Source organism: Neophocaena asiaeorientalis, unplaced genomic scaffold (genome assembly GCF_003031525.2).
Source record: "Neophocaena asiaeorientalis asiaeorientalis breed wild unplaced genomic scaffold, Neophocaena_asiaeorientalis_V1.1 scaffold105, whole genome shotgun sequence".
Taxonomy (NCBI): Eukaryota; Metazoa; Chordata; class Mammalia; order Artiodactyla; family Phocoenidae; genus Neophocaena; species Neophocaena asiaeorientalis.
The window spans coordinates 4,698,829-4,715,491 of NW_020172162.1; the positions used below are offsets into that span (position 1 = coordinate 4,698,829).

Below are 16,663 nucleotides of genomic sequence, written 5' to 3' on the forward strand. Positions count from 1 at the left end.
AAGTAAATCAGGCAGAGAAAGACAAATATATCACTTATATGTGGAATCTAAAAAAAAATACAAATGAGCTTCTTTACAAAACAGACACAGACTCACAGATTTAGAAAACAAACTTATGGTTACCAAAGGAGAAAGGTGCAGGGGAAGGATAAATTAGGAGGTTGGGATTAACAGACATACACTGCTATATATAAAATAGATAATCAACAAGAACCTTCTGTATAGCACAGGGGACTCTACTCAATACTCTGTAATAACCTATATGGGAAAATAATCTGAAAAAGAATAGATATATGTATAACAATCACTTTGCTATACACCTGAAACTAATATAACATTGTAAATCAACTATACTCCAATGTAAAATAAAAATTGAAAAAAGACTTCTATGCATTTTTTTATCTTACATTGCTGAGATTTTATATATGTGTAAAATATATATGTTTTAAATATGTGTCTTTTTTTTTGCAAAAAGCAATTTTATTTACTTACCTCCTCTTCTTTCCTTTTTTTCTCTCTCTCTATTATAAGTTCAGCCCTTCTTTTAGAAATCATGTCATCCTGTTAAGGAAAGAGACATTAAAAATATTAATGGATAATAATAAAATTACTTTTTTAAAAAAATTTATTTAATTCATTTATTTTTGGCTGCATTGGGTCTTCATTGCTGCATGCAGGCTTTCTCTAGTTGCAGCGAGCTACTCTTTGTTGCAGTGCACGGGCTTCTCATTGCGGTGGCTTCTCTTGTTGCGGACCATCGTCTCTAGGTGCACCAGCTCAGTAGTTGTGGCTCACGGGCTCAGTAGTTGTGGCTCATGGGCTCAGTAGTTGTGGCACACGGGCTTAGTTGCTCTGTCGCATGTGGGATCTTCCTGGACCAGGGCTCAAACCCGTGTCCCCTGCATTGGCAGGCAGATTCCCAACCACTGCGCCACCAGGGAAGCCCTAAAATTACTTTCTATATATTAATTTTTTTCCCAAAGGGGAATAATATTTGGGTAGAAGGATACTTTCCAGAAAAGCATGTGATAGTGGTAATTATGTCACTTACATCTTTGGACCTCTGGACCTCTTAATCAGCTACTTCTCTCCAGAGGGATAAATGGTACTTGGGATCAGTCACTTTTTCTGTAAACTTTAGAATTCCTTTTCAAAATGGATTACTTATTGTTTCCTTTGGTGGAGAGGTGGATTTTGTATATGGAGAAACAGGGAAATACTTAGAGGCTATTTGTTGAAAATGTTTGATAATCTTTCATCATATTATTAAGATGTAATTGCCTAAAGAATCCATGTGAGAAAAGCACATGTACTTTGGATGCATTCACACATATGGTGTATAGGTAGTCCTCCAGTCCTTCTAGGGGTCTCTAAATCTAATGCAATGAATAGGTCCTTTGATATGACCTTAAGGTTTGCATGAAAACTAACCAGCACCCCTTGGGTTTGGGGGCTCATTGGCTCAGGACTCTTGAAACTGGAGTCCTCTTAAATACTGGGAGATCAGAGAAGTGCCTTAAAGACAGGCCCTAGGGGCTCCGGTCTAGGCCATCAGGACTGCGCTCCTTTTATCTGACAATTACTGAGTATACATTTCAGATAATTTATGTTTTGTTGACATTCAAGAAATATTTGTAGATAGAATTCTAAAACTGAATTGAATCAAATTAATATAGTTCATGAGCCCCAGAGAGATTCTGTAGCTTTTCAGAGGGTAAGAGTTATAAAAACTCTAATTTCCTTTTTTAAAACCAGAGTTTTACCATAGGTGCTTTAACTGTAGAGTTATGAAAATACAGTCTCCTTTGTGTTTTCATAACATATAAGGAAACCACTGTATATACCAAAAAGAAATGCAAAGTATGTATAATAAAGCACACACATATTATGAGTCTGTTTTTCCTCTGATCCTTTCACTCAAATAAGTAGTGGTCAGTGAAGTTTAACTAATTATTGCACGTCTGCCAGATGCCATCACTGTTCTGAGCACCGCACATGTATATTCTTTCATTTTCTGCTCAAAATATACTGCAAGGCGGACAGCATTATCCCACTTTATAGATGAGTTAATGAAGTCAGAAGGTTTAATTCACATAGTATAACACAGCTAGTGTGAGGATGGTGTAAGAAACTCCCAGATAAGGGTATGAGAAAGCACATTGTATGATGGAGCTGTAAGGAGGGTTTGTATTTGTTCCAACTGAGAAATAAAGTTAGAAAGAGGGTTTGGAACAGGATTGGGAGGGCTTTAAATGCCAGACTGAGGAGTTCAGATCTTAACAGAGTGACTTGATCAAAACAGAGTTTTAGGAAGATCAGGTGGCCCGAAGGATGGCCTGGAGGGTCCAGATATGAAGTCTGGTAGGACAATTAGGAGGTCATCGTAGGAGTGCCGGGTGTGAGGTGAAAAGAATCTGAACCAGGGCAGAGCTGTGGGTATGAGAAGAAAGGTGTAAATCTGCTCTTTCCTGTTCCATATCCCTAAAATCCTCAGGGCATGTGATGTCTAGGCTGGGGCTTGATTGCTTTAGAGCTGCTCCGTCCAGTATGGCAGCTACAAGTCACTTGCAGCTCTATTAAAATTAAATTAAACATTTGATTTCTCAGCCTCACCAACTAAATACATTTCAACTGCTTAATAACCACATGTGTGGCTAGTGGCTGCTGTATTGGACAGTGAAGATACAGAACATTTCCATCAGCACAGAGAGTTCTCTGAGAACACTGGTCTAAAGGTGCCAGATCCCACAAGGAGGTAACATGCAGCTGTGCTTTGGTATGCCCTCTTCTTTCTTTTCCATTCTCATGTTTATAGAGCCTCTTGCCTGGCAGACACTTTGGCCCACTTTCTTCAGAGATCAGCAGCAGAAAAGGGAAGGATGTCATGTAGAATGGTGTGAAGCTTGATGTCTTGCCACACCTCTCTCCTGACTTCCAGTTCTTGGATGGCTGAGAGATTAGCTTTGATTTTGTGTGGGACAGGGATGGCCTGGGACGTGTAATCTTAGTGTGGTGGAGCAAAGGGATGGATGGCAAGATGGATAGAGGGATTTCCTTTGGCAAGATGAAAAGAACTTGACAACTGTGTCTGAGCAGTGACAGAGGAACTTCATGGTTTTAACACTTTGTTTATAATTTAATAAGTATCGAGTTGTGATAAGGTATTCAGTAATTTAAGTCACAGTAGCTCAAAATTGGAACTAACTGATTAGCTCTCTGACACTAAAGAGAGCTTTCTTCCATACTCTCCCTGCCAAATGTCCACTCAGTCTACGCTTATCTATCGACAAGTGGCTCACTGCCTTCGGTCTTTGTTCTTTTTGGAAAGTCTTACTAATAATGAAATACATCTCCCTGTACCTTCCTCCTACCAATGGTGCTTCTTTCCCCTGTGGCCACATGGAACGACGACATACTCTCTTCAGTATAAAAGACCGTCGCATAATTTAACACAGTTCTCATGTCCCATCTTGGTCTTCCTAGTTCCAGATTTGAAAGCCCTATTCTTTCTACTCAACCCAGATCTATACATGTGTCCTTTCAAGACAGGTCATACATATGGAATGAATCATAGAGTATGTACTATTTTCTTTGCCTGGCTTCATTTACTCAGTATAATGATTTTGGTAGTCATCCATATTGTAGGGGGTATCAATAGTACATTCATTAAAAGTACTGAATACTACTCCATTATATGAATATACTATTTATTTTTCCAGCTTTATAAAATTGTAAGTTATTTAAAGCGTATGTCATGAAGATTTGATACGTATACATTGTGAAAGGACTTCTCCCATTTAGTTAATGAACACATCCGTCACCTCACATATTTATCTTGTGTGTGTGACAACATTTAAGTTCTACTCTCTTGCCAAATTTCAATTATACAGTAGTACAGTATTACCAACTATAGTCATCATGTCATACATTAGCTCCTTAGGTCTTATTCATCTTATAGCTGAACTTTTGTACCATTTTATCAACTTCTCCCCATTTCCCACACCTCCCAGCCCATGACAACCACTTTTCTAGTCTGTTTCTATGAGTTTGATTTGGTTTTAGATTCCACATACAAGTGATACCATGCAGTATTTGTCTTTCTCTGCCTGGCTTATTTAACTTAGCATAATGCCCTCAAGGTCCATCCATGTTGTTGCAAACGTCAGGATTTCCTTCTTTTCCATGGCTAAACAACATTCGTGTGTGTGTGTGTGTGTGTGTGTGTGTGTGTGTGTGTGTGTACACACACCACTTCTTTATCCATTGACCTGTTGGCAGACACAGGTTGTTTCCACACCTTGGCTATTGTGAATGCTGCTGCTATGACCATGGGAGGAGAGATATCTCTTTGAGATAATGACTTTGTTTCCTTTGGATATATATACCCAGAAGTGGGATTCCTGGATCACATGGTAATTCTATTTTTTAATTACTTGTGGAACCTCCATACTGATTTCCACAATGGCTGTACTAGTTGACATTCCTACCAACTGTGCACAAGAGCTCCTTTTTCTCCGCATCCTCACCAGCATTTATCTCTTGTCTTTTCGATTTTAGATACCCTAACAGGTGTGAGAGGTGATATCTCATTGTGGTTTTGATTTGCATTTATCTGATGATTAGTGATGTTGAGCACCTTTTCATGGACCTGTTGTCATTTGTATGCCTTCTTTGGAAGAATATCTATTCAGTTCATCTGCCGTTTTAAAAAATTGGATTTTTTTTGATACTGGGTTGTATGAGTTCTTTATATATTTTGGATTTTAATCCTTTATCAGATATATGATTTACAAATACTTTTTCCCATTCCCTAGACTGCCTTTTTATCTTGTTGATGGTTTCTTTAGCTGGGCAGAAATTTTTTTAGTTTGATGTAGTCCCGCTTATTTAGTTTTGCTTTTGGTGTCAAATCAAAAAAAAAACCATCATTGCCAAGATTGATGCCAAGAAGCTTATCCCCCTTTCTTATAGGAGTTTTAGGGTTTCAGGGCTTGTGTTTCAAGTCTTTGTTCCATTTTGAGTAGATTTTTGGGTATGGTGTAAGATAGGTGTTCAGTTTTATTCTTCTGCAGCAGGCTATACAGTTTTCCCAGCATCATTTATTGAAGAAACTATCTTTTCCCCATTGTACATCCTTGGCTAGTTTGTCATAAATTAACTGACAATATATGCATGGGATTATTTCTGTGCTTTCTATTCTGTTAAACTGATTTATGTGTCTACAGTCTGCTATTGTACTGAATTTTTTAGTTCGGTTATTGTATTCTTCAGCTCTGTGACTTCTGTTTGGTACTTTCTTATATCTTCTATCTCTTGAAAATTTCACTTTGCTTATGCATTGTTCTCCTGATGTTGGTGAGCATCCTTATGACTATTAGTTTAAACCCTTTATCAGATAAATCACTTATCTTTGTTTCAGTAAGGTGTGTTTCTGGCATTTTATCTTGTTCCTCCGTTTGGAACATATTCCTCTGTTTTTTTCATTTTCTTTGACTCTATGTGTTGGTCTCTGCCCATTAGATAAAATAGCCACCTCTCCCTGTCTCGACAGAGTGGTCTTGTGTGGAAGATGAACACAGCTCAGGCTGGCCCCCACTCTTGGCCATCTCTTAAGCCTTTGTACTTGTTTAAGCCACTTTATTTGTTTTAAGTGGCTCCCTGTGCTCCAGTGTCTGGTATAAGGATACTTTGGTGCTACCACTATCTTTAATTTTACTTGCCTTGGAGTGAGAAACATTAACATGTAGATAATCATAAAGCCCTCAAATAATTCTTACCTCTTTAATTATAAATTGTCTTAATATTTGATGAAAATGTTTTCATACTGAATGTGGTATTAAAATCAGAAAACTACATTTTTGTAAAGACCACTTTATAAACCGGATAAATGCTGAACACATTCACTCTCATGCTTTTTTTTTTTAACAGATACATACCTTGATTTTTGCTTTCATTTCTTTGATGAGTTTTTTCCTTTCTAATTTCTTCTTTTGTTTCACTTTCCACTTTCCAATTTGGGTAGGAAGGAGGCGATCAGAAATATCTTGATAATCAACTTGTATAAAAACAGCAGCATCTGGGAAAAACCCATACTCCCCCAGAAACTGGACCTCATCAGGATATTGTGGGAAACCATCTAATACAAAACCTGTGGAACTAGGTGGAAATTTTATAACTTACTTTATTGGCTTAAAATATTATAACTATTGATTTAAAAATGAAAAAAGTACTGATAACTTTCAACTTTACATAAGACACCCAATGAATAACCAGTTTCCTATAGTACCTTTTAATTTTTTAATATTTCTACATGCTGTTTCTTCTCCCAAATGCACTGAGTTGGATTAAAATGATAATATTTTATATTTATAGTATAAAAGTACTGTCAATCAGTTTATAGACAATTACTATTAATTAGAAGACTACTAAAAGTTGTGAGAAGATCACAGGGAAAGAGAAAATAAGTTCTCTATTTGGGACAAGTGACCAGCCTAATGAATGTGTCACCGTTTACATAAAGAGTTTACTTGGCTGCCCTCTACCCCTTTATTGAGAATCCTTACCCTTTAGTCATTTTTCTTCTAATGATGTTTCTTTTCATGGGAAAGTTCATAACCCTCTTCCCTGGCTCCCTTTGTAACCAGCGACAATTATTAATGCTGTCTTGGCTCATGTGTAAAATGATCGTATTCAGACAGGATCATCAAACTTGCTCAAGTATGATGAAACTTTAAGAATCATGAAAATAACTTGGAATGTTAACACATTTTCATTAGGGAGTATTTATAAAAACAATCAGGCTTGGAGAACCTGGCTTGGTTTAGTTGAGAGGTTTAATATTGGTCCCTTTTTGAATGGAAGTTTATCTCGTTTATCTAAGATTTGGTTTAACTATTTATATTTAAATATACGTTCTCTTCTTCAAAGGAATAGGACTTTCATGAACATTTGACAGTTTCACCTCTTAACTGTCATTTAGAAATGTGGTTTTCTTTCTAATTAAGTGGGCAAATTTACATATATTGGCCGTAAGATATGTGTTTTCTTTAGAGGTGCCTTCAGCAAAGTCTCTTCTGTTCTAGCTGTTACTTCTTTGTCAATTACATCAAAATCTTTTACCCCTACACCCAAACTTTCTTCTGAGTTTTGATTTAGAATTTTCAACAAGCTGCCTAGTTTCTCCATCTGAATGCCCTTCAGGAATTATATATGCATCATACTGTCAAAAAATCACGCTCACTATTACCCTTCCACACAGCTCTTCCTCTGACTCACTAGTATCCAGGTGCCAAACTTCAGAGACATCCTTCAACTCCCTCTTGCTTCTCACATACAAAACCGAAGTAATGTAACTAATGTAATTAGTTACATTAGATCTCTAGGACAGAAGCCTTTTTAAAACATGTTTTTTCCTGATTATAAAAGCAATAAATCTCACTACAGAAAAATCAGAAATAAAGTGATGAAAAAAGGACAAAATTATCTGCAACCTCATATCCAAGAGGTTACTGACATTTTGTTTTGTTTCTTTCTAGTTGGTTCTTCATTTGTTCAACTTTCTATCATATTATAAATAACTTTGTATCCTTTTTTAACATAACCGTTGTATAATAAAATTTCTTATGCTATTACAGTCTTCATTGTAATAAGTTTTAATGTAGTGCTAATGTTCAGCTATTTTATTTAGGCTATTACAATTTCCCTTTTACTTTTCTTCAATCCATACGCTTTTTTTTGGTTATTTTTTAAATGTATGTGAGGTCAGGAGCTAAGTTAATGAAGAAAAGCCCATGACTATGTTGCTGCCAGCAACATGCCTAAGTTTACTACGACTATTGATCTAATTTAGGGAACAAGAAATTAAAATTAAAGTGACTAATAATCCCACTACTTGGTTAGGCCAGGGACTAAGTGAAAGAGAGTGACCAGAGGAGGACTGGGACCTGCCAGTTATTTGAATTCTCTAATGATATAGTTTTCTTATCTCCAGAATGAGAAAATAAACTTTCTGTCCCAGAGGGAAGTTGTAAGGATTAAGGAAATTAATATGAATAAAATATAGGAGAACAGTATCTGGCACACAGTAAGTTCCATACAAGTGTTTGCTATTATCAGTACTGTAAGTATCATTTCACTTTCTTCTGGTGGATACCGAGGTAAGAGATTCTGGTTAGGAAATCGAGGTGAAGCCTTAAACTCTGGTGGCCTGGAATTCTTAGTTTGTCCTGTATGGCGTCAGGCTTGTTCCTGGCTGTTGGTAAAGGGATGAGACTATGGACAGCTATTTAGCGGTGTGAACAACCACTGCAACAAAAACAAAGAGCGTTGCTCATCAACCAGTTATACAGGGGTTAAGTCACAACCCACTGCAGTCACCTACCGACAGCGTACCCTGAAAAGAATTCAGGATGAATAAACAGGATGAGGCACTCTGTCCTTTGGATAAACAGGCCCCTAGATAGTTAAATGCATATCTCAGGAAGAATTTCAATGACCCCAGATTCTTGCATTTTCCCATACATAGAAAAGCACTAAAATCATTAACTTGGGATATCTGTTCTTCGTGATTAGCAGCAATCTTTTACCAAGATATATGCTTAACTACATGTATATCCTAGCCAAGAAATTCATACATGTGTACTGGCTCCTCCCCTACATCTTTGGAACAGGTCTTCAGAGCTACCTCCTTGGCTATAGTCCTCAGTAAGACCCTGAATAAAATTTAAACTCACAACCCTCAGGTTGTGCGTTATTCTTTGCGTTGACAGTGGAATTAACTAATTGTTAAAAGACTACAAGGCAAAGAGTCTGGTATGTCATGAGTGTACACAGGTTTAGAATATGGATCCTTAATCACAACTACACATTATAATCCCCTGGGGAGCTCCAATGCCCAGGCCCCAACCTCACACCTCTAAAGATTTTGATTCAATTATTTTGGGGTGGGGTCCCTGGCATCAGTATTTTTAAAATAATCCTCTAGATGTTTTTTTAAAATTTATTTAGTTACTTTTGGCTGCATTGGGTCTTCGTTGCTGCATGCCAGCTTTCTCCAGTTGCGGCAAGCAGGGGCTACTCTTTGTTGTGGTGTGCGGGCTTCTCATTGCGGTGGCTTCTCTTGTTGTGGAGCACAGGCTCTAGGCGCACAGGCTTCAGTAGCTGTAGTTTGTGGCCTCTAGAGCACAGGCTCAATAGTTGTGGCGCACGGGCTTAGTTGCTCCATGGCTGTGGGATCTTCCTGGACCAGAGCTCCTGGACCAGTGTCCCCTGCGTTGGCAGGCGGATTCTTAACTCCTGCGCCACCAGGGAAGTCCCTAAATAATCCCCTAGATGTTTTTAATGTGTGGAATCACTAGTTTACATGAGAGTAAAGGAGAAAATTCTTAAATTTATGTTGGATTACGTTTTTAACTTTTAAGAATAAATCAAATAAAAGTCAATAAATGTATAAAAGCCTATATAAATTAAGATACCGTATCGGTTCCTTAAACCACCACTCAGAGAGAACTGCTTCAAGGATTTCGGGAGGCAATGGTTCATTTTCTGTTAGATTTAATCTGATTGCTTCTTCTTCTTCTGTAAGCTGTACTTCCTGAGGCTACAAACAAAAATCAGAAAACAAAACAAAAATTTTAAACTGTATATTAATAAATAATACTATGTTACATAGTTGATTAGGATAAGAACTATCTTTCTCAGGTCAGTTTTTTCAAAAGTATTTATGTATTTATTTATTTTGGCTGCACTGGGTCTTAGTTGCAGTACACGGGATCTTCGTTGCAGCATGAGGACTCTTAGTTGCAGCACGCATGCAGGATCTAGTTCCCTGACCAGGGATCGCACCTGGGCCCCCTGCACTGGGAGCACGGTGTCTTAACCATTGGACCACCAGGGAAGTCCCTCAGGTCATTTTTTATACTGTTGCTCATAAACATTTAAAAATCTGAGCTCTTTTCTTTAAACCAATATTTAATATGGTTTTAAATATTAAATGATAATTACTATTGCTAAGAGGAGTTACTAGCAATTAGCATGACTGATTTTCATACATGGTCTCAGGATACCTGTCTCATTATTTTTACTAAAATCTTGTTCAGTCTATATCACACACCTATAAAGCTTAACTGATTTTTGTCGTCTATCTTATAATTATTCAACCTAGATCCTGATTAAAGGATGGGCCAGGCAGGCAGTCATCTGGAGTATAATCTGTACCTGCATCCATTTATAGGAAATCATTTGAGAAGAAAAGGGTCCAGCTATATCAGAAATGGTTAAAAAGTGAGTTAGAATTAAGAACTTTCTCTTTATACCTCCAGATAGAAAACACCTAAGAAATATATACAAACTTTCTTATGAGGCATCATTAGAAATTAATATTTTGAGATCTCCACTGGTGCTGGGACAGATTTTTTATGACATTAAATAGAAAACGGAGAACACAATAATGGAAAACCTTACAGTCTAGGTCAGACATATCAAATAGCATAGTCCCAAATAAATGCTATATAACACTCTTGTCAGGAAAAGCTTTTCTGTTTTTTATTGGAGTCATGTAAAACTCAGTATTTTATATTCTAGATGAGCAGTAAAATCTGTATTTAACATATGGGGAGGATGATTCTTAAATGATTTTTATGGGCTATTTTTTTCTTCTTAGAAACTTTATAGAGTTTGTTTCTTTTTTTTTTTAACATCTTTATTGGAGTATAATTGCTTTACAATGGTGTGTTAGTTTCTGCTGTATAACAAAGTGAATCAGCTTATATTCTTCTCCCCCAAAGTAACACCAGTAAGCACAGTTATCTGCAAGGAGAGTATTAGTATTCCTACCAGCTTCTTTGTATTTTCTTCCTCAATTGTAACATTGGCCTGAATTGCAAGCTCTTCAAGTTCTTGTTTTGCAAATTGTTCATCCTCAGATTCGTCCTCAAATTCAGGTCCAACTTTCTTCTCAGTTTTAAGCATTAATTTTTCTTGAAGAAATTCTTCAAACTGGATATGAAAAATGCCCAATTCTTCTGCCAACTGTCTTCCACATACAGTTTTGCCAGAGCCATGGGGGCCCAAAAGGCAAATTCTTAATGGAGGAGCCTGCCACAGGGGGTGGGTCAGGGGGTTGTAGGATAGAAGGAGAGTGAAGAAAAGGAAGCTTTGAGAATTTAGAAAACGTAAGGCGTATTATTAACTGCCCTCCCTAAGACTGAATTATCACTTCACAAACTCAAGGATGTTTCAGCATTAGGGTACCAATTAACATGATTCATTGCATCAACCATGGTCCTCAGGGATCATCAACAACCATAGAGAATCTTGATATCAAGTGCCAAAAGGCATTTAATAAAATTAAATTAATTTTGTTCCTTTAAAAAAGTTTTAATTAAGGAAGAATGGAAAGGCACTTCCTTAGCACGATAAAAACAACAACAACAAAACCTCTCTACCAGACAAAAAGCCCATTGATACTGGAACACTAGGGGTCCCTTCATTAACTCCTGTAATCTCTGTATTGGAGACAGGGAAGCCCCAAAACCAGAGAACCCACAGAGATCCAGATGTATGGATTGTCCATTGATGCTCAAATTGTCGAGAACAACAGTGAGAGTTGGGATGGAGGAGTAGGGAAATCTTTTGTGAATGTGGGGAAATGACCATGATATTGGTAGGTGACGGCAAGGAGGGGTGGGAGATGGTGATATATCTGGATGGAATAAGCCTCCAAGGGGCTGGCAGTAACGGACCTCGAGTAGCAGAGGGAAGCAAGGAGCACAGTCTCATCACCTTCTGTCCTTGTGAAGGAAAGGTTCAGAGAAGAGTTTAAAGGTGCAAGTATACCAGAGAAATACAGGGGAAAGACGAGTCAGGTATCTTGAGGAATAGGGAAATTTTAAAAAAAGAAAGAAATTTAAGAGATTTAAGAAGATAGCAAGTCCACAAAAGAATATCTGAAAACAGAAATATCAGAGAAAAGAAAGAGATCTTAGAGATTAAAAATGTGACTGCTGAAGTAAAAAGTTCAGTAGTACTGTGAAATTCTAAGATTCCCTAGCATGAAAAACACATGACTTCAGATTAAACATGTACCATGTGTCCAGTGCAATGAATAAAAAAGATTCTGGACAATTTTAAGAACACAAGATAATGAAAAGAAGCTCTTAAAAGCTTTCAAATATTTAAAAAATGAAGCTGACTTACAAAGAAATTAAAATCAGCCTAGTGACACTGGATGCTACTTCACAATAAAGCAATACCTTTAATATTCTAAAAAGGAATGATTTTCAACCTAAACTCTATGTCCATACTAATTGTTACACATATATGAGAACCAAATGATGACATTTTCAGATATGAAGAAAGTTAGTTGAAAATGTGTTTCAGCAAAACAAGGCTTTGAAAAACCCACAAAAGCAAGAGGAAGACATGATGTAAATATCCGTTGACTTTGCCACCCAGCATTTATTCACTCTTCTTCTGTTAACCACATCTGGATTCCCCCCAGGAGACCACCCTTCATCCCTCTCAGTTTATGTGCTTCCAGTGGAACTGATTCCATCATTAGTCAAAGAATTGGGCATGACATTAAAAGATGCTCAACATCACTAATCATCAAGGAAATGCAAATCAAGACCACAGTGAGATATCACCTCACAGTTGTCAGAATGGCTATTGCCAAAAAGACAGGAAACAAGTGTTGGCAAGGATGTGCACTGTTGGTGGGAATGTAAATTGGTGTAGCCACTATGGAAAACAGCATGGAGGTTCCTCAAAAAACTAAAAATAGAACTTTCTTGTGATTCAGCAATTCCACTTCTGGGTATTTATACGAAGGAAATGAAAACACTAATTAGAAAATATATATGTACCACTATGCATTTCTTTGCAGCGTTTATTTGCAATAAACAAGATATGGAAGCAACCTAAGTGTCCATCGATAGATGAATGGTTAAAAAAGATGTGGTACACACATGCACACATAATGGAATATTACTCATCCATAAAAAAGAATGAAATCCTGCCATTTGTGACAACACTGATGGACATAGATGGTATTATGCTAAGTGAAATAAGTCAGGCAGAGACAGACAAATGCTGTATGATTTCACTTATATTTCTTATATATAAAAATCAAAACAAACAAACATAACAAAACAGAAACAGACTCATAGACATACAGAACAAACTGGTGGTTGCCAGAGGGGAAGGTGGGTAGGGAGATGGGCAAAATAGGTGAAGGGGATTAAAAGGTACAAACTTTCAGCTATAAAATAAATATGTCCAGGTTGGCTGTACAGCATAGGGAATATAGTAAACAATATTGTAATAACTTTATATGGTAACAGATGGTTACTAGACTTAACTTGGTGATCATTTCACAATATACGTAAATGTAAAACCACTATGTTGTACACCTGAAACTGATATAATATTGTATGTCAATAAAAAAAGAACTGGTCATGTGATAAGATTTAAGTCAGTTGATGAATCACTTGAGAAAAATAATGAAAAAGAGAATGGTGAATAGTGAAAATAGAGTGGTATGAAATTATGTAGGTGCAGTCTCACACCATACTTTTGAATCACATTTTAAATCCCTCAGTGATGAAACTGCTGAAGTGACACCTCACTCATCCATAGGCTAAACCTCTGGCAGACAGAGCTGTGTGGAATTCAGAGTGGATAAGTAGCTAGGAAGTGAAGGGATGTAGATACATGACAATTTGCAGAAAAAGTGTGGACTCACCATTAAGATTTCAGGCTTTTGTCCACAGGGTTACGAGTAAAACAAGTCAATAGATCGCAAGTAGTGAAACAGACTAAGAGGAAAACAAAACACCAAAAGAAGACAAAAGGCCACATTCCTAAGTGACTCCCATCACCAGCAGGGCCAGGGCACAACCATCGGCATACTTCAGTCATCCCTATGGGACGATTTAGGTCCATGAAAATGGCCCAAATTATCCAGAAGAGTTTAAATTGTGTTTTATAAGTTCTGTTTAACAAGGCATTAACGTTACTGAAAGTTATGACAGTATATTGTGATTTATATATCTTGATCTTGTAGTCCCATTCTAAGGAATTATACTAATAAAATAATTAAGAGAAACGAAGGATCATATGCCCAAAGATTTCCTAAGTACTATTTCATATCCACAATGGCAAACTCACACTATAAAAATTACTGTGAAAAAATGTCTAACAAGAAATTAGATGTTAAAATGGTATGTCAAAATGATTAGGCAATAAAATAAATCCAATACATTTACACACAGTAAATTCAGCTGTGACTTTCTACTTCAGGTAAAAAGATACCATGTGTTGGTCTGACACAGGCATTACTGAAGAAATCCAAATAGATAATTAGATTATGTTATATTCCAAAAAGTTGTTCTTGGAACCTAGATATTTCCATACCATTATATTAGACTGGGGACTTCACTACTGAGTAAAATGGTGGAGGTTGGTAATAAGTCCCTAAAAAAGTACGCAGGAGCGATTGTCAGGAGGCGAATATTGTTTTCACCTTTAATGGTTCATCATGAGCCACGTACTCTTCAGGTTGCTCCAAAAACTTTTCTTTAGCCTCAGGACTTGAAAAGTAATAGATCTTTTCTCGATATTTAGCTGCTTCTTCTGTACTGCCTGGTTGTAGGACGAAGTTTTCTTTGAGAGCCACTGGACAAAAGTGCTTTGTATCTCCCAAATGCCTTCTCTTCTCTTTAATTCTATCTTCATTCTAGAAATATTATTCAAAGTTTGGAGAACACTATTAATGTATTATTCATGTAATACTAAAGAGGGAATTATAAAAAATGCAACTTGAATAGTATTTAATCCATAACAATATCCATTTAAAACAATCCACAAAAGATCAGTTCTTATACTATTTAAATTAATCAAAAAAATCAGGTTCTCATATCCCTCTGAGTTCACATCCCAAGCGTCTTTATTTTATAAAGAAAATGAAGCAGCACTGAGAATGAAGGCATCCCCAGCCCTCTACAGACAAATGTGTAATAAAAACACCTATTATGTGCTGGTGCAGGGTCACTGTGAGGTCAGTTTCTAAAATAAAATTATTTCCAAGAAGTAAAAGCTGAGTCAGGGCTGCAACTTCTTACCCATTGAAAATGAAATGGGAGATGCCTCAGGATTTGCTTTGTTTCCTACTCAGTGGCTATATATCAAATAATTTGGAACTATTTTATTTTGTTCCATTGGAAATGTGAAATATATTTTATTTGTGATAGATGAAGAAACTGTGTGTAAAGTCCCTTAAGGACTCTTGCAATTTATTTAAAGCAAAGTACATTTAAAAAATAATTTTGTGTGTTGTACAATACACGCTTGCTGTAAAAACATTCAAAACTTATCACAATGCATAAAGTGAACATTTCCTCTCAACTTCTTCCTTACAATACTATATTGACACTCAGTAGTTTTATGTGTATCCTTCCAGACCTCTTTTTCTAAGTTTATCCTACACATCTATATACAAAAATAGACACAAATACATTATTTTTAAAAATACCAATGAAATAATACTTTACATGATTATTCTACAACACACCTTTTCCCCCCCCCCAAGCAAGATATAATAAACAACTTCCTGTAAAGGAGCAAAAATAAGACTAATCTCTACTTTTCTTGTGTCATTCTTGTTCAATTTTTGTGTCAGGGTTATGCAAGGTTCAAAATGAGCTGGAAAGTACTGATGTTTTTCTATGATGTGGAAGATTTAAATAACATAGGACTTACCTAATCAACAAGAACTGTCCTATAACTCCCTACAATTTTTTTGTTTGTTCAGCTTTTATCTTTCACCCTAAGCAAATTTTAATAATTCGTATTTTGAAAATGCTTTTCATTTTGACTTAAACATTTATTAAAGTTGTAATTTAAAACAACCATCTTTTAAAATCTGATTATATACCCCTTTCTATCTCAAATGTTATCTACTGCTCCTTCTTTTTACCTCATTCTACTTGCCAGAAGTTTGTCTATTTTATTGCTCTTGTCAGTGAACCAACTCTTCATTGTTTTTGAAGTTAGGCCTACTGGTTTTATTTTCCTATTTCATTAACTTTTGCCTTTAATCTCCTTTCTACTTTCTTTTGGTTTATTTTGTTATGCTTTTTCCTAGGTTCTTGAGTTGGATGCTTAATTTCTCCAGTCTTTCTTGTTTTTCAATAAATGCACCTAAAGTAAGGTTGCCAGATTTAGCAAATGAAAATGAAGGCTCCCCAGTTATATTTGAATTTCAGTTTAAAAAAGTGTGAGGTAGATGAGTGGTGGGTGACAAGGTTGGGGAGTCTTTTTGGAGCAAGGGATTCTGGGAAGATGGTGATCTACAGACTCTCTCTTCCCTTCTCTGCCACCTCCTCAGTGGTAAATAGCTGCTGGGGCAGGTGGCTGGTAACCATGGACATGAGGGGAGACAACTGTACAACACTCTTTACCGCTATGAGGGGGACGAGTACCTGGAGACAAACAACAGAGGAACAAGAGCATTAAGATGCCAAGTCTTCGGAGCAATTTTGCCTGTAGAAATCTGTGGATTTCCTGGGGGAATGTTAGCATCAACAACTACCACCCAGGAGTGTCTGTGGTCTCTGTGGCCTGCAAGAGACCAAGAAGGAGCTGTATGGGCGGGAGGAGTCCTCCC

General features: G+C 36.8%; 1 protein-coding gene across 1 annotated transcript in view; it reads right to left on the bottom strand.

Moving 5' to 3' along the window:
- Nucleotides 1-16,663, bottom strand: part of AK9 (adenylate kinase 9) — a 116,062-nt gene that overhangs the window by 23,917 nt on the left and 75,482 nt on the right. The window contains exons 25-29 of the mRNA XM_024755840.1: nucleotides 14,522-14,734; nucleotides 10,834-11,094; nucleotides 9,474-9,598; nucleotides 5,937-6,156; nucleotides 493-561 (exon numbers count right to left, since the gene is read on the bottom strand). Coding sequence (XP_024611608.1) covers nucleotides 493-561; nucleotides 5,937-6,156; nucleotides 9,474-9,598; nucleotides 10,834-11,094; nucleotides 14,522-14,734 — 888 coding nt within the window. The remainder of the gene's footprint in view (nucleotides 1-492; nucleotides 562-5,936; nucleotides 6,157-9,473; nucleotides 9,599-10,833; nucleotides 11,095-14,521; nucleotides 14,735-16,663) is intronic.